The sequence below is a fragment of the Eufriesea mexicana genome, unplaced genomic scaffold (genome assembly GCF_001483705.2).
Source record: "Eufriesea mexicana isolate 0111107269 unplaced genomic scaffold, ASM148370v2 scaffold933, whole genome shotgun sequence".
In the NCBI taxonomy this organism is placed as follows: domain Eukaryota; kingdom Metazoa; phylum Arthropoda; class Insecta; order Hymenoptera; family Apidae; genus Eufriesea; species Eufriesea mexicana.
Window position 1 is genome coordinate 146,280 of NW_016909064.1, and position 18,634 is coordinate 164,913.

At 33.4% G+C, this 18,634-nt stretch overlaps 4 protein-coding genes across 20 annotated transcripts in view; 1 reads left to right on the forward strand and 3 right to left on the reverse strand.

Annotated features, from left to right (window-relative positions):
• The window catches only part of Ccz1 (vacuolar fusion protein CCZ1), a 3,371-nt gene extending 1,148 nt beyond the window's left edge, over positions 1 to 2,223 (reverse strand). Inside the window, 10 exon segments of the mRNA XM_017899459.1 lie at positions 57 to 318; positions 407 to 552; positions 620 to 766; positions 852 to 860; positions 862 to 1,013; positions 1,087 to 1,302; positions 1,424 to 1,517; positions 1,615 to 1,709; positions 1,818 to 1,925; positions 2,151 to 2,223. Of these exon segments, the coding sequence (XP_017754948.1) occupies positions 57 to 318; positions 407 to 552; positions 620 to 766; positions 852 to 860; positions 862 to 1,013; positions 1,087 to 1,302; positions 1,424 to 1,517; positions 1,615 to 1,709; positions 1,818 to 1,892 (1,196 nt within the window). The 5' untranslated portion in view covers positions 1,893 to 1,925; positions 2,151 to 2,223.
• Positions 2,224 to 3,128: 905 nt separating this feature from the next.
• Der-2 (Derlin 2) lies at positions 3,129 to 5,469 on the forward strand. Of its 2 annotated transcripts, none has more exons than XM_017899457.1 (7): positions 3,129 to 3,271; positions 4,093 to 4,213; positions 4,304 to 4,369; positions 4,466 to 4,633; positions 4,742 to 4,864; positions 4,936 to 5,099; positions 5,180 to 5,282. In XM_017899457.1, exons 2-7 carry the CDS (start codon positions 4,121 to 4,123, stop codon positions 5,280 to 5,282), a joined length of 717 nt encoding a protein of 238 aa, XP_017754946.1. In that variant the 5' UTR covers positions 3,129 to 3,271; positions 4,093 to 4,120. The 2 variants fall into 2 exon arrangements, with proteins under 2 accessions (XP_017754946.1, XP_017754944.1); XM_017899455.1 differs by lacking the exon at positions 3,129 to 3,271 and adding an exon at positions 3,562 to 3,617 and having other exon boundaries at positions 5,180 to 5,469.
• Positions 5,470 to 7,372: 1,903 nt separating this feature from the next.
• Positions 7,373 to 9,501, reverse strand: LOC108547091 (protein phosphatase PTC7 homolog). Its single transcript, XM_017899450.1, has 5 exons — positions 8,976 to 9,501; positions 8,570 to 8,749; positions 8,258 to 8,456; positions 7,913 to 8,169; positions 7,373 to 7,426 (listed from the first exon to the last, which is right to left on the reverse strand). Exons 1-5 carry the CDS (start codon positions 9,199 to 9,201, stop codon positions 7,377 to 7,379), a joined length of 912 nt encoding a protein of 303 aa, XP_017754939.1. The 5' UTR covers positions 9,202 to 9,501; the 3' UTR covers positions 7,373 to 7,376.
• Positions 9,502 to 10,544: 1,043 nt separating this feature from the next.
• mmd (disintegrin and metalloproteinase domain-containing protein mind-meld) overlaps positions 10,545 to 18,634 on the reverse strand; it is a 122,778-nt gene continuing 114,688 nt past the window's right edge. For 11 of the 16 annotated variants that reach the window (XM_017899473.1, XM_017899468.1, XM_017899472.1 and 8 more), the window contains 5 exons: positions 17,397 to 17,468; positions 15,519 to 15,610; positions 14,767 to 15,208; positions 13,054 to 13,242; positions 10,545 to 11,426 (listed from right to left, as the gene is read on the reverse strand). In XM_017899473.1, the coding sequence (XP_017754962.1) occupies positions 10,784 to 11,426; positions 13,054 to 13,242; positions 14,767 to 15,208; positions 15,519 to 15,610; positions 17,397 to 17,468 (1,438 nt within the window). In that variant the 3' untranslated portion in view covers positions 10,545 to 10,783. The other 5 variants (XM_017899482.1, XM_017899480.1, XM_017899481.1 and 2 more) reach the window with 5 other exon arrangements.

The window sequence follows — 18,634 nt, forward strand, 5'->3', positions numbered from 1 at the left end:
ATACCAATCATAGAATAATAAGCATACATTAAAAAGTTACTATATCATGTACTAACTTGTTTGTATCATTATATATATCAGTAATAACTCTTAATACTTCAGGTGTTGTAAGTACACTAGAGCATCGCCTATTATCTGGATGTATTGTACTTTTATATGCTAAATTAAGTTTATTAAAATAGAGATATTTGTAAGATTCTGAAGAAACTGTCACATGTTTAGCACATTGTTCAGCAACTGAACTCACAAGTGTTGTCAGTTGTGGACCAAGAAAATTATCAAGACTTTTAAAAAAATCTAGTAGCAAGCTTGTTTTACCTGTAAAATAAATATTTTAATTTTATATCCTTTAAAGATTAAAAATCGAAATAGCATGATTATTTAAAAAGAAGAAAATAATACTTACTATCAACAAATAGACATATCGTAGCACTCAGTGCTCTATAAACTACCAAATATAAAGATATAGGTTTTGTAGAATAATTTATAAATACTTTAGGAGACTTTCCAGTTAGTATGGGTTCATTAACATTAGATGGGCCAGTAACGAATCTATAAGATTTATGTAACTCATTATGTCATTGTACATAAAAAAATAAATTATTATGCATGTACTGACTTTCCATAGTGAGGAGTTGTAGTAAATGGTGAAGGTGAATTTCTGGGCAATGAACCTTCATGTAGTTCTTTTTCAAGGTGAGCTGGTAAAAGTGTACTTACTAAATAATTATAAACTACTTGCATATCCTCTGGCTCTAGACCACTCCTAGATAACAATAAATAATTATTATTTAACTTATTTATATATATTTAATTATTTATATTATAATAATGATATTTATATTACTAACCATACAACTAAAAGCAGTATATTTTATTTGAGAAAACATAGCTTCTACAAGATTCATGAAACACTGAACCCGTAGAAATGTTATTTTATCAAGAGGTAAAAACTGTAAACCTTGGAAAACATCCAAAATATCACTATTATTCAATTTTAAAGACATTAAGTACTGTAAAAAATGCATGATGTTAAAAATTATATTAAAAGGTGTACAAATTACACATTCTATGAATAGCATTTACCCTTGAATAAAAGTGTTCAAGTTTGTGTTTTAATAATGTTATGGATCCACATTCAGGTTCATTGATAATAGTATCAAATGATCCCATAAATAATCTGAACATGACATATGCCTGCTTTAATATAGCTTGACAGACAATGTTAGAAACTTCATCATATTGATATTCTGTGTATTTATTCCCATCTTTTTCTTTCCATATATATGGTACACCAACGATCTGAAAAATAATAATATGACTTTTAAATTTTCTTAAGTATTGACTCTTACAAAATATAAAATATATTATATTTTTTTATATATTTTTCTATATTTTTTTCTGGATAGTGATCAAATCTTACCATTACCATCCAAAAATTTGGTTCTGGTTGATAGTAAATTTGACGAGTTTTATGTGTATGACAATAATCACATGGTTGTCCAGGATTAAATGATCTAAAAATGTTAAATATAAAAACAAAGTGTTATTATTGAATTTTAAGACAAAGATCTTAGATATTTTATTTCAAAAATACATTATGCTTATACATACTGTGTGAATTTAATAATTGCTTCACTAAGACCTATATTTTTAATTTGAACATCTAAATCTCTTTCTGGATAATAATAAAGTATTTTTTTTTCTTCCTGTATACAAAAAATATGTAAAAAGTGACGTATATTACATGTATATAAAATGCAAAAATCTTGTTGTTTTACATATTAATACTGCATTATAAAATTTCGTTTATTTACCTCTCCTTCCTTTTTTGCATATGTGCCATTGAATATATAAAAGTGTTCTAATGTAACCTCCGTTTTTGACGACATTATGACAAATAATTTAAATAAGAGATATTCCACCTTTTCATATAAAATAAAAAAATTGTAATACAATATTTTATTGCCTGAAATGACTATTTCACTTTTTTTCTTGAAACATTTTAAGCAACTAATAAAAAATAACCTTAAATCTACAATACTTAATAAATTATTTTAAAAATTTAATAAATGTTGATATGGCAGTATATTTTATTGTCGTGTGATATTTGCACATTTATGATTTTTGGTATTAAATATTATACATACATAAACTTTATACTTTAGTATTTTAAGAAATGTCGACGATACTTTTACACACTTTATTATACTTTAATCAATTACATATACGCTTTATATAAATTATATACATATTTGAATTAAGGTATATATTTTAAATGATTACAATTATTTTTTACAAAATTCATAATTAATTTATGACATTTTTATATTTGAATTAGTTTTTGAACAAATCTTGTCAGTACTGCATTTCGTGATAGAAGTAAGAAGTCTTAAGCTGATAAGATATTTTTATTTTCAAAATATATTTCCTGGAAATACAAAGCAATCTCTGCATGATATATAAATAATTAAAAAAATTCTTGACTAGAAAACTGATCAAGCAGGACATATTTCTTAAAATAGAAATTTGGCATATACATATATATTTAAGGTTTACTGGGAGTGCTTCTTTTCCATTCCGTCAGCAAATTGATATCCCAAAAATAAATAAAATAAAATGAAATACAGTTAGAAAATTGAATAAAGTCAAAAAATAACAAATAATAAAAAGGGAATAAAATAAAAAATGCAATAAATGGGAAATATATAAAATTCTCGAACAGTTTATTTGCATAGAATACAGAATATCCAAGTCATGAAATAAATGAAATTATTCAATGTAGTGTACATCGTTTGACGTTTCTCATCATTCCCAACTTAAAGCATTTGATTGTGTGATTATAGAGATACTGTTCTTTTTGAAGCCATTTCAGACATGGCGTATTACACTATATTACAGTACTTGCATTTTCTAATGACATGCTCTATGCAAATAGTAGATCAAGATTCTGTTTTGGATGTCATCATTCATTAACGCTGAATAATACTAAGAGTTTTAGAGGGTTTCATTGCCTGGTACAAGGTGCACGGAAAATCAACATAACGAATCAGCGAGTGGCTGCTATGTATATACTTTATCCACTGCTCTAGTCTCCTCAATTGCGATGAAAATGTCTTGAATGATACTAGTTATATATTAACTGTGACAAAAGCCGTAAGAGTTTATACGTTACGATAATGTTGAACTAGATTATGTATTCATTCGTGAACATTTGATGGTTATTAACTAAAGAACATTTTTATTACTTTTTTTTTCATAATTTAACCTTGTAAGTATAATAAAAAATTTTTATTTATATTAAGAATATAAATGAATAAACAATTATTTTTATTTGTTGTTGCAAAAATTGGCTTTTACGAAAAAACATAAATTTCTACGTTAATAAATTATCGAGTTATAAAATACAAAAGTTTCAAATTCTTAAAAATAATACTGAAACCTTACATGTATAAACTTAATACATAAGACGATAGATTCTCATATATGACGTCTCCCCAAAATGATAATTATATTTCAGAATATATGTAGTGGTAATGAAGGGAATCATAGTTTTATAGGGGGCAGTGTTTCACTCGAAATATATAAAGTTTTTATTTAATAAGGAAAAAATATATGTAAGTTAAATTATAATAAATATTAAAGAATATATTAATGAATAAATTGTTTTACGATGGTTTTAAAATGTTATATAACTAGTAATTTCCTGTGAATTTCAATTATAAAAATTAATAATATAAAGGTTTTATCTTTAAGAATATTTCCTTTCATAGGTACAAAAATATATGATAAATATAAATACTTTTTTTTTCTTAAATTCTGTTCAATTTTAATTTCTATTATAAAATTGAAGAGAATATTATTTATTAAATTTCACAAATGCAGAGTTACAATGCGAAATCACTATCGATAAGTATATAAAATCGAGATTCATTCGATTCTGACGAATTTCACGTATTACGTGTACCAAACTGAACATAATAAATTTGTCGTGATGTGGGTAATGATTAAATTTAGATAACGCACAGTAACGAGCAACATGTGATGATAAATTATAAAGGCGAGAAATTTGGAAAAGTAATTGGTCTTTAGGTGTACAGAAGATCATAATAATACACCAATGGCCTATCAATCTGTCCGACAGGAGTACATGCAAATGCCTGTGGTGACACGAGCTTACACAACAGCTTGTGTCATAACGACTCTTGCTGTGGTTTGTATAATATTTCTTTCATAATACTATCTTATACGTGCAGAATACAAGTTTGAAAATAATAAGATTATTTTCATTTTTCTATTTTAGCAATTAGATTTGGTATCTCCATTTCGATTGTACTTTAATCCCACATTGATTATTGAACAATATCAGGTAAACAAAGATCTATCCAAATTGTTAGTTTTTAGTCTTTATTTATTTGTATGAGTTTCATGATTATTATCCTTTGTAATATAAATATTCTTTCAGCTATGGAGATTAATAACGACATTTTTATTTTTTGGAAACATGGGTTTCAATTTTCTTTTCAATATAATCTTTACTTATCGGTATTGTCGAATGTTAGAAGAAGGGTCATTTCGCAGAAGAACAGCTGATTTTGTAATGATGTTCATTTTTGGAGGCATATGTATGATTGTATCCTTTTAATGCTTTAATATAGTTTATTATTTTTCTTAATGTAAACATAAATTAATGTAACTCTAATATATTTTATTACATATAATTATCCTGAGCTTGTTATAGATATTTGCATTTTTTGTTAATTTGTTATTCCTGGGCCATGCATTTACAATTATGTTAGTTTATGTTTGGTCCCGGAGAAATCCATTTGTTAGACTAAACTTTTTTGGACTTTTAAATTTTCAAGTAAGTTTAGCTCTTGTTTCTCTAAGTTTTGTAGAGGAAATAGATCATTTTTTAATATGTTTTTTCAATAGGCACCATATTTACCTTGGGTGCTTCTTGGGTTTTCTATAGTTCTTGGTAATACGATTTGGGTGGATCTTGTTGGAATGGCTGTGGGCCATATGTATTACTTTGCAGAAGATGTATTTCCACGTTTAAGAGGAGGTTTTCGTGTTCTTAAAACACCACAAGTACTGTAAGTCATTTTAATAAAAAGGTTGCACATTATATCTTATTATTTCTTATTATATATTATTATTTATTGTTTGTTTACAGTAAGACTTTGTTTGATGAACATCCAGAAGATCCAGATTATACTCCACCGCCTGAAGATCGTCCTGGTGGATTTAATTGGGGCCAAGAAGCCAATATGCAATGATTTTAAATTCAAGGTCCAGCTTCCAAATCATCTTTTACCAATTGGCATATCAAGTAAACTTTTATATTGCTATACATGCAACATTGTTCCTTAATTTTCCCAGTTACTAACAAAAGTACTAAACATTTGCAGCCTTGATATTACAGAAAATGTAATGAGAAACTTATAACAAAAGTAAGACTTCCAATTTTTTACAGGGGTTACAATTTTTGGCAGAAAAATTTCTGTACTAAGTGTAATAGTTATATGTGTTTTAAAATATATTATGTCATACATAAATAACTACAAATGAAAACAGTATTTCTCAGATAATCGATTATTGTGATACATTTATAATGCTTACGATTTTCCGAGAATACAAGGAAATTTTATAATAGTGATATCATTTATTATCATAGATTGTAATGGATATAAGTTGCAAATATCTATAAAGTACAAAATTTAATATATATACATAGAAGTAATATGAATTGTCTTACTCTGTTTTCTTCTTTTTAAATTTATTCTGATAAGTGTTTGATAGTTTATCATAAAATTTGCTTAAATACTGTTTTCGTAACAATTATATTGTGCACAGTATGAATTTTTACTATAATCTTATACTTGATATAATACATAATTTTAATTGAATATAGAATATTAGAATCTTTATAGTCTTGCTGTGTAAATTTCGTTAAAAAAAAATCCTCGTATAATACAGTATAAAATTGAAACCCCTGATTTCAAAAGATTCTACTGTAAAAATCTTACATTACTATTGTAAATAATAGAATACATCACAGTTTTTCTTTTTATGGGCATTTGATAAAAATAATATTACAGTAATACACATATGTTATTTAATTCCTAAAAAAATCAAAGATAATTTAATAAAGAATGAAATGGCATTCCTTTTCTTGTGATGTTTATAGTTTATGTGTATGAATAAGAAAAAAATACTAATGAATTATAAAGAATATTAGATCACGTAGTTTCTAGATGAGTATAGTTGTTTTCTTTTTCCTAGTAAAATAGTAAAGGTCATTGAATTTAATAAACGTTATTGGTTATTTGGTTTAGAATGTCATAGTATACATTATGCTGTGATGTATTCATATTACCTATCAAATGATTGCATTCTAATATATACTAGAACGATATTTGTCGATCTTACTGTGACAAAGTGTACATTGGCAAAAAGCCAAAGTATGACAAAGAATTTCCACTTGACCGATTATATATGACTTACTAGTTAAAACTGTGAGAGACTTCCGAGTGTAATTCATGTTTTCTTCTTTTTTTCTTTTTTTTTTTTAACGTAAGCGTGATATTTTAGTAATAGCACAATTAATGTTATCGTCTGTAAGATACAACTCATACTTCGAATCTATAAAAATTGGTTTGATATATTTCAAAAGACCGTAGCTGATACACTGAAGACTTTAACAATTTTAACTGCAAGAATCAAGGCTACAAAAGCCTCGAGAATTTAACCAGATGGTAGCCTTTTTGTAAATATTAGGTAAAAATGTTATTTATATGACCATTAAAATGAAATAAAATGGTTCAATTTAGTTTGATATCATTACTGTATATATTATATATTATAATTTATCTATATCTTATAAGAGATGAATGCATTTAATTTCCAATTAAACTTCGAATACATTTATTTTTACATGATCATTTGTGAAACTTACTATAATTTTTGAATATTTAATCCAATAAGATAATTAGTTTTTATTTATGATACATTACAGTGTTGTATTATTAAGTTATTGTGCCATATGAAACATATTGTTATTATCAGTAAAAAGTAACAAATTTTTTTTGTAATTACTTGTTTGTATATATTTAAACAAATTTATAGATTTATGTGCATCTTTTGCTAGTCAAATAATTAATTTATTCATTAACATCCTATTTCGGAGATAGTGTTTATTGTGGTGGTTACAAAAAAGATTAACGAAGATAAAAAATGATTTACAAAACCATTTATTTAGATTTAAATAATAAATGATTATCATAACGGGATATAATGATGTACAACTAGGTACATATACGCAATGACATGGACTATAATACAATGATCAAGACTCTATTGTACATACTTTATTATATTGCCACCGTTGCTAAAAGCACTGTAATGTCATCTGGTTTACCACCTAAAAAATACAAAAAAAGCACATGGATATACACATGGATGTTTGAGTTAGCCTTGATTATCCTATAATAACTTGAAACAGTTATTCCAGATCAAAAAATTAGTAAAGATTTCTTTCGAGCCATTGCTCTGTTTACTTTGAGAAACAGTTTATTGTTTGTTAGAAAGCTTAAGGGAAAAAAAAAAATATACAAAAAAAAGAAGAAACAGCATATTTGTATAATATTTTTATTTTAGATATAAGAATTAGAAAATAGATAAAAAAGTAGTGGAAGAAAGCTACTTTACTATGCAGATTTACCAAAGTATAAAAAACAGGTACATACATAAGATATAAGAAACTATGAAATGTATGATATAAATAAACTGAATATATTTTTCATTAAAAATTATGTGTACTATAAATAGAAGATACTAGACTTATCAATTGAAAGAGATTTTGAACTAATTTTTTATAGTATTTTAAATGTCAACATTATTTATATACCTATAGTGTCAATTCCATTTTCTCTAGCACTTTGGGCAAATGGAGACATAAATGCGCCATCAAAAGCTAAACTACGAGCCATCCAGGCTATTGAGTTCGCAACTCCTTGTATCTTAGTAGGATCTCTTTCTCCTTGAACTCTACGCATTTCAGTGATAAGTAATTGGTCAGGCACATTATCGAATACACCATCTGTTGCTAAAAGAATTACATCACCATCTTCAACACCAAAACTTGAAGTATCAGCAGATTCTGGACTAAAGTTTAAATGAAAATACATTGTACATTAACAAAATGTTACATATATAACATAAATTAACAATGTATTTTTATGGAGTGTAATACCTGTCGCTAAGTACCAGACCAGAATGTCCTGGAGGTGGAAGAGACAACTGAAATGGAGTATTAAAGTAGTGTTGCTGTTCGGAAGAACGATGAACTACTTCTCCTTTTCTTACAACTACAAAACCGCTATCACCTATATTAGCTGCATAAATGCTGCTTGTCTCTTTATTGAGAACTATAACACATGCAGTACTGCTACCTGGAATAACCATACAACCATATTAATGAAACAGTTTTTTTACCTTTTCTTTTAAATTCAAAATTGGCTTAAAATAATGATAGAAAATACGAGTTACAAATTGCTTCTATTACCTAATATGGGTTGTTTACTTTCTAATAATTCATAGTAACTACGTGCTAATAAACCAGCTGGTTCAGAAGGTGTGAACCTGCCCATAGAGACCAGTCTTTCACAAGTTCTCATTAGAAAATTAGAAAATTCTCCTGGATCGATTCCATAATGCCTCCATCCACCTACACCATCTGCTACACCTTAAAAGTTAAAAAAACATTGTCAAATTACTAAATGTGAGAATTGTTTGTGTCTTTTAAAACATATTTGAAGATGTTTATAGATATTCCAATGTGAAAAGATTTTTGGTAAACGCATTTGATATTGATAAGATTTGCAGGAGTTTCACAAATTATCAGTCATGTATGAATACATTACAATAATAAGCTTCATTACTTATTGATGGTTTTAACAGATTAACATTACCTATTACTTCGACAGTCTTAAATTTGGCACTAAACCAAGCGTCATCACCGAACTGTCCCTTACGTATACGTCCTCGTGAAAAATCTTTTGGAAAGCCACACACAGCTGAAATGAATGATGCTTCGCGACGTTTATTCACATTAGGATCGGCGCACGCTGTATAATTCGATATGCCATTCCATATCGCCCGAGTTAGCAACCTTCCGGTCCAATAAATGGACTGCATCGTACGGTAAGGCTCAAACTTTCGTGACGCACATCTTTAATAGTTAAACGACAAATCTGCACGAATCGTGCAATCAATTCACAAGCGTATCGGAGGCATGTTTTGTTGTTTTCGTTGGTGATGTATCTATCATCGATCAAATTTATCAACTACTTCCTTTACTGCACTGAATACCGACTACACTGTTCTCGAGTTTTGATCCTATTCTTGAAGAAACAAAGATTCGTGACCGTAATTCCAACTGAAATTATCTCCTGTTACGATGTAACCCGAGAAAGTATCTACTAGTGCTACTAACTAACCGACTTGAATACTGTTAACATTGTACCTACATCACTATATGCCTTGCAACTAACTTCATGTCGATTGTGGATGGAAAGGGCTTCCATTGTTGAAGGTTGTACCTTTATCACTAAACATTGTCGCTAATACAAAAGAAAAGAAAAGTTAATTACAAGGCTATTTATTAATAAAGTCGAAAATACTTTAATATTATAGAAAGAAAGAAATTTTTTGAATTTTGGTAATAAATGGAAATATATTTCTGTATATGAAAACAACGAGAAAACAGTATTCATTTCTGTTTCAATGTTGGCATTATGTTTAACTATTGTAGTAGGAATATGTTATTATTAATTGTATTATTATATTTTTTATTAATAAATGCAATTTTATTAACATTATATAAGTATATTAATATAAAATGTAAAATTTAGATCGTGATCGATAGAAAAATCGATTCTTAAGGAAGACTCTGAAGTTGAAAACGTAAATCGAAAGATGATATCCGCGATTCTCGAATGAATATCGAAAATTTAAAAATATTGTAGATATGAGATGCGTTCACTACTGTTGTGTCGGAAGTGGTTGCTCGGTACAACTAAAATTATTTAAATCATATGAAAATCTAAAAATACGTGACGATTTGTGAAAAAAATTAAAGCAGTGGTCATCCAGTAATAGTTATATATGTAAGTACTTTTCTCCTTACTTTCTTTTTATATGAATTATGTTTTCAAAGAAATTGATAATGTATTTCAATTTTTGAAGGAATAGATAGGGAAGTAAACAAATGAAAAAAGCACATTGTTTCTTTTTTTATACATCAGAATATTTTTGTAACGTGATAGGATAGATTCTTAATTAAAAAAGGAACATATTGGTCATCTTGGACAAAAATAAATTTCAAGATAAACAGTCATTTGGCACGCTTTCACGTCTGGCATATTGAATTCTGTGTGTGTATAACATTCCTGAACAATTTTTATACTTTTGTATATTGTGCGAACACAGATAAATATGACATAAATAGTTAAAATAAATTGTTCAAGATTTTACGGGGAATATTTGAATAATAGTAATACGTTTTTTCGAGTAAATCGCTTTACTAATGTTTATTAATAAACATTTCATATAGATTATTTTAATTCATATAATTTAATACCTGTTTACCGTTGTTTTTGTTGTTGATGTTGCGATCAATAGTTTATCGTTATTTACACTATTCAGTATAAAATGCGAGTTCAAGATTAAATCACACCACTATGTTTTATGGACACTATCTGTCATCGATTAATAATTATCAATGCTTGTACTCAGGAAAATGCGAAGGGGGCAGTAGGGCAGTATTTTCGTTATCACTAGTGTTGTTGGTATTTAATTCTTTAAGGGAACCATTATTTATGATACAATCTAGACTAAAGTTATCGTCTAGTGGGCATTTGTTAATATTAGGCAAGTGATTAACATCGATTCCACGAACGTCGGGGAGCTTTTGTTGTTGGTGGGATTGAGCATTTTCAGTCTCGTCGTTGTCGAGACCGTTATCAGTGTGGGGTGGGGATGGATAATAGCCGCGCTGCTGTATTGGCAGTTGTTCCACCGGCAGTTGGTGTTGTTGTTGTTGTTGTTGGTGTTGTTGCTGCTGCTGCTGCTGCTGATGTTGACGTTGGTGTTGCTGTTGCGACGACGGCTGCGGCTGCTGCTGCTGCTGTGGCTGCGACTGCTGCGCATAACGGTGGCAATGATGCTGCTGCTGCATTTGTTGACGATGTTCTTGTTGAGAATGATGTAGTTGCAGCAGCTGCACTGTGCTACCAGTCATTACAGGTGGCGGCGGTGGCGGCGGCGGCGGCGGCGGCGGCGGCGGCTGCTGAGGTGGCCAGTGTTGCACTCCGTCCTCACTAGTCCGTCGGGCTAATTGTTGAGCTTGAATAAATGCATCACTAGAAAATAACAAGATTACACGAGCCCATTGGATCTATTCCACGACCACTAATGCTGCATACACACGCCGCGGTACGCGCGCAGGGCCGCGGACACGCGGTTATACATTTCGATAAGCTCCTAATCATCAATCTTCTTTTTCCGCATACTTACCTTCCTCTTTTTCTATATACGCTTCTCTATTTGAATTTATATTCAGTTGGTCCGCCTATGCATGTGTTATTAATTTTACACATAAATCGGCAATTATGGAGGTGCTCTAGATTATATGTGTCCATTCAAAATATTAAATGTTTTGTGTTTGGATACTCAATTTAACGGTTTACCTGTTCCATAGTTTACAAACATGGATTTTATATTATCGTAATATAAATAATTATAGCACAAAATAAATGATAAATTTACCTTGCGTAGATTTTTCCGACGTAATTCTTTCATAATTACCGTTATATATGTTTTCCTAAATCAAATTCAATCATTTGTAATCGTACCTATCAAAGTATAACACATGCATACACGCGTCCATGTTTTACGTACACAAAAAGCCTGGTAGCCATTGCGCACGTGCGAAGCCTTGCAATTGCGAATACGAACGGCTGCCTGCCGAAAGTACGTATATATTACAAGTTCGTAGTCTTATCGTACGATTAAAGCGAAGATTTAACAAAAAAGGAAACTTTCAGATAAGGATAAGTGCGGAATCGTTCTAACGCGTCTTAAACCGCAGATAATCGCGTTCGCGAATAGATCACTTTGCGAAGAGGTTCATTCCGCAAATAGAGAGTTGCTACTACGCCTTTTTATTGTAGTCGCGATCAACGAGTCTCGGGTATGTCACGTGACTCGTAAATTCACACTATTGTCTTCGCCATCGACATATGCTAACATATGCTTACTATGTTTCTGGCCATTCGCGCGTATAAAGAGAAATAACATACGTTTCGTATGTTGTTTGCAAAACACATACACAGGCGCATCGCACAAGCAACTAAAACAGCAAATTAGCATGCGAAGATTGGTGTGTTGAATTTTGTTGGTACATTTTTTCATTACTCTCTGTATCGCGGAAATCCGAGACAACGGTAAAACTTTTCATTGTTCGGTACCTTTATACCGATCCTTTCGATCATGGTCATTCAGTGACCTGTTTAAAGACGGACTTGCAAGATGTCGTTAGGTGTAAAAGACCGATGGTAATGTATGCCGAGTCTATTTATATTCCGTTTTGGCGTTTAGATTCTAGTTGACATTTGGGATAGTGTAGATAGATGTCCCAGCTTCGAATCGATTCCCGTTTAATTGAATAAATTTCATAAACCCATCGAGCAATTTGCTTTTAACACGTACTTTTACTCGGACATGCACTAATCCTTATCTGAATGCGCATTCATTGTAGTGATGGGAATTATTACGATCAGACTATCTACGTATACGGGATCGCGATTTCGTTTCGATAAATATATCTTTCGATCATGTTACATGTTCATACTTGAATTTTGATTCCCAACACTAATCGCGGAACGCGTGGGGAACTCTCGTAGGATTTGCACAGGGGATTTGCAGAAAGTTTCTTTACCGAACGTCAATCTACTAAGCCCGTGTTCGTACTGAAAGAATCTGCGATACCTTCCACTATCGGGTGTTTCACCCCTAGTATTTGAGCCTCTGTCAGGATCGGCAGTTGCATAGATACCCTCCTCCTTGTACATTTGATGGGAATGTTGAGAGTGCTGATGGGTGCCGTAAGGACTTCGAGACGATGGTTGACAATATCTACCGTAGGTATCGTCACGGGCGCGGCTACATCTTCTGCTTCTACGTAGGAAATCGAATCAGTTTCTTGAGAAATGTTAGACACTTTTTTTTTGTTTAATCGTGGTTGCACGTTTTTTTTTTATTTGTTTTCTTAATTTTCTTTTTATTTATTTGTTAATATCGTTTCTATTTAAAAATTTTTGGTACTTTCGGGTTGTGTTTGTCTAACCAAAACGAATCGAGAAACGAGTTCAAGTTTCCACGAAATATCCCAAATAATAGTTCCTCGAGGAAGGCACGGTATAAACAGACTCTGCATGTAAGATTCATGGAAGATGCTTATCGGCGGTGCATGTCAATTCGCCGTGGTTTACCAATTATCCGTGTGATGGCGCGCTCGTCTGCAACGTATAACTACGCTAATGCTACTGTATCCAGACACGTGTTACAGGTCTGATAGCTGTAATATGCACAAAGTTAGAAAGCAAAAGATATAAAAATACGAATTGGCGAGAGAAGAAAAAAGTAAGCAACGACGCACTGGTAAGAATAGTAGTAATAGTAATAGTATTGAAAGTTGTGCCAGCGTGTAAGATGCTAATCGAGTACGTTGTCAATGAATATATAAAGATACGAAAGAAATGATTCAAGGCTGAACCAACGTAGCTTTATGGACTTGCTACGATTTGTCGCTTAGATCGATATTTGCGTGAAGTTGTCCCTTCTCTTTTCGGTGTATACGAGATTGTTGAATGCTTGCTAGTTCTACATTGAAATTTCTCTCTCGAGTCCAAAAAGATTTATGCGTATCATTTCGCGGCCAAATTAAAGGAAATCTACAACGAAAAATTGGACAAAATGATAGGCTAGAGAATTATCGTTAATTGAATTTATAAAGTGCATTCGTCGCTTACTGATTATTTTTGCATCGCAAAGATTATCTATTATCTATATTTCCATGATTACTAGTATTTAAATGAATTTAATTATAAATTAAATATTTAAGTTTTATATAAATTAATTTAGTCAATAATGCAATGACTGTCTTATGATTTTGTTACATTTCAGGGTGAGTCCTGAAATTTCTCCTGATATCATTATCCGAGGTAAAGGTTTCGTTTACAATGCAAAAGGAATTGACTCTGAACTCATCTTTTGAATTACAAAAGATTGCCTTACAGATAAAAATGATACTCTTAGCTAGAATTAACCAAAGATTGGCATTTGGTCATTCAGAGGAATACGGCTTCTAGTGGATCATTATGTAATCACATTACTTTAACGTTTATACTATAATTTTCTTCAAGTAATACGATAAAAGGTATCCCTATTTACTTATTTTTCGTTGAGATAATAAATTGCCTGGATCGAACGTGGTTCAGCTACGCGAACAAGTATTTTCGTCCAACTTATCGTTGCAGATGTTCCATTGGGGATGATGGTGTGAACGTAAGTAGCGCTGATCTAAGTCGGTCGCGATGGAAGCTATGCCAAAGAACGATACGACTGTATGGTACGGTAGAAGCGACGAGGTCGAAATGAACGTAAGCATGGCGAAGCCGCGTATTTCGCATCAGTTCTTACCCTTGGGAGGACTCGCTACAAACGGACGAATCTTTTCTGTAGGGACGATCGGCCTCGCTCTCGGACATCCGCATATCCTCGGAACCGGTTGGACTTGTGTTTCTAGCTGTGTGCTCCAGCTGCTTAATCAGGTCCTTCAGAGTACGTATGCGAACAGGAGCGCAAGGTTGGTATTCCTCGTACTCCTCGTCCGCCTGACTGTCGATATGCTTCATGATTTTACGATACGAATCCGTAGAGTATTCTGGCAGAGGTTCCGTCAACAGTTCCGCCAGAGGTTCCGTTAAAGCCTCGTCGTCCATCGGATTTCCACTGGTCGAAGGTGTACCCGATGCATCGCGCTGATCAGCAGCCATTTTCAGTGCTTCGAGAATGTGCTCGTGGTAACCGTTCAGTTGACTCAAAGTATGTTCCACGCTGGCCACCGTTCCACCTTCTATATCTGATTAATCGTCGCTCCAATTAACGTTCAACGTTTCGCGTTCCTCATCGTGAGTACTGCGTCATGCATAAAGGGTCGATGCAGATAGCTCGATCTTTTCAGCGAACGATCCATAGTAGGCGTAGTCGATTCTATACTCGATCGATTAATTCCTCCCTTTTATCTACCGGTACTTTGATACAGCTGAACTGGAAAGTAGACTTAATGCACGTTCGATTGTACTTTCGTTGTACACACGGCTGATTGATCGAGCTCTATGCATCGTAGCTATTAGCTGATTTCTTTGTACGACTATTAATCATTACAGTACCGTAACTGTGTTTCTTTAAGATTCCCTTCTTTGTGAGATTGTCTGGTTGCAGATCAATGAAGGAGACGACTTCGTCTGCTCCCGGATACTCCCTGAAAACGTCGATGTAAAGGAACATTTGGTCTCGTTGTCGAATTCGAGGAACGATTCGAGCTAATCATTAAACGAAACGTTCGTAGGTGTTTCTATATATGTATTACATATCCCTTTGTTATGAGGATCATAGATGGATCGGTCCAGATTCCATCGATTCGACTAATATTCCCGTTACACCTTCGAATGTTTCGTCTTCGGCGCGACAATTTTTCGTCGCACGTTTCATTTATGTCTCGCAAAAACTCGTTTCGTCGCGTTCGCGAACGATTTAAACCGGTGAGTAGTCTCGTAGTTATGCTCGCGTTCGTGCTCGTGTCTCATTTTTAATCGAGCAACCAATTTGAAACGCGACACGAACGCGAACGCGACATCGTGTATTTTCCTTATGCTCTGGTCATACGCGGAGAATTTTGACAAAATGTACGCGCGTTTTTCTTTTTCAATTAATTCGTATGTATATGTATTCCCGTTTCTAAATTTATCGAATCCAAGCATGCACGATCGCCGAGTGTAACCAGTCGATGAACGGTATATTGGAATTCTATGTTTGATCCTTTGCTCGCGAAACGCGTGACAGTATGTGTCCTCAGTTCTATCTTTAATTCATTTTTCTTTTTTTTAGACGATTAAACAGCTGCGGTTGGGGTGTTCTACGGATGCGTGTGCTAAAAGTAGCATATGAAGCATGCTCGGTGCAACTTCTTCAATTGCAAAGGATGTCCATACTGGGTGGAACTGGCTGACTGTGCGGCGCATTGGAAAGGAAAAAACCATGCAGTGCCATGTGGTGAAGAGACGTAGCGTGTGTAATACTCTATTCGTGCATTTTACTTTCTTCTAATTGGATCAAGCGCAGCGTGCACGTCAAGGGAATATGGCGGAGTATGATGATTCAGGCTTGCTGAGATTAGAAGCGTGTCGCGGCATATGGGCATTGATTAGAGTTTAGAATCTCACGTTGGAACGAAATACAAGGTATGAACAACAGGCTACTGGTGAAACGTAACGGGAACGTTTGCTTAAAGGCCTTGTCAGTTTCTATGTTGAGGAGGTCAAGATGGGTGAACATGAGCTTGATCTATTCGAAAGTAGAAAGAAAATGAAAGATGCCCACCTCGAACGTTGTACGATTATTTGGGCCAAATGCATCGTGCCGTTATGCGATATTAAAATGTCTTTAACATATCTCTTCAACCGAAAAGTTTGAAGAAAGAAAAAAGAAAAACTGGCGGGTGATGGGCTGGGGGAAAAAAGGGATGTCAGATAAACGAAAAGACCGTTTCTTTATCGTCACTTTTGTGTGTTGCGTTCTTTAAATTGTACAAAATGTATCGCTACTGGCTGCATTCCTAATCAGTGCTGTCAAACGATGTCATAATGTCACAGATTGATTTTACGTATCGTGTGTGGTATCACGGTGTATGTTTGCACGCATGTGTTAGTGTGTGGGCATGTGTAATTAACCCCCGCACGCGAGAGATATCTGCAAAAATTCAAAACATTAGTGATATCTCTCCGCGTGACGACGAGGCAATGTTTGCGACTCATTCCATGAACGGAGCACTTCCTGGTCGCTTGGATAAAATGAAACGAGACAGGACAGCGACACACGGGTTTAATCGAGTTTTCTACACATTGTTGTAACATTCATTGCTTTTTTCGTCAGCTGTATTCGAATCGACCTAGAAGCTGGCCTGCCACGTTAACGACTAGAGCGTGTTCGAGTCCTGAGATCATCGATCAACTATATGGTGACATAACGGCGAGACACATGAGACTTACTTGACTCTTGGCCCGTCTGTGGTGGCGACGATATTCGGGTGTTGAAACATCACGCGCTGGGAGTCGCTTCGGCTAGAAATATACTAATATAGGCATGCCGCGGGTATTTCACCACGAATTTAACCCCTTGCGGTCGGATTCGTGACGATTCTGCTAAAACGAACTACTGTAAGAGAAGCAAAGACAGTGGGGACAAAGAAGAACTTTTCGCTAGAAGATTGCATGAATCGCGTAAAAGAAAAAGAAGAGAAGGATAGAAAAGAAGAGAAGAGAGAAATAAGATTCTGAACGAAAGCTGCAAAATAGAGAACACGGATTATGCACGACCACAAAGGGTTAAAGGTGTCTAGAAAACGCGCAATCAACGGTGTCGTTATTCTCGGTTTCTCATCGACGACGAGTCTTCTTCGTTTTTGCGTCTTTCTTTGATCTTCCTTGAATGGCAATGCACGAGAACGAGATAGAGAAATGAGTTACAAGAGTCGTTCGAACGTGGAAGATGAATTCTTTTTTCGTAAAGATCATCGACATCTCAGAGGAAATACTGCCGCTCGCGTATTCATTGGATTCGTAGATCATTGGATAACGCGTTATGCGAGAATGTTCCAACTTATTTCTATGGTAAGGCGAAAAATCACCGAGTTTGTAGAAGACGTACTCCAACTCTTTTGACTGTACGTTATCAAAGGAATTTCTCATCGCTTTGAGGAGATGCGAATTCATATCCGGATCGAGATTGTAGAGAGAAGATGACTCGTCGCGAAAGTTACGATACATCGAAACACCTATCCGATGAATCAAACGCGGTCGCGTACAAATCGGTGTCTTTCACTCTTTTGAGAAAAATTCTCTTTGCGTCTATAAAAAGCAGCGCGAACTGAATCGCGTCGAATGATCTTGTAGATGTCGAATGAATGCCGTGTGACATGAATTCGTGTGACGCAAAACATTAATGGAAAACCAATGTATAAGTAGAAGCGAGATGTGTCTTTGGCGATCGTTGATGGATCCTTTTCAACACTAGTTGCAGGGGTCATCCCTAGATTGTCTCTTAAAAGCGTACTCCAACACGTACTCTCATGATCTCCAAACTTCCACTCGTGTTAGCCTAGGATCATTGAAACCTTGTTTCTCGTTTCGCCGCCCTTGCTCTCACATATCGTCATATAACGTTTGTCAAAATTTTTTAGGGCAACTGAGAAACAGGTTTGCAGCTTCTGTGCACTCTACGTTTATCA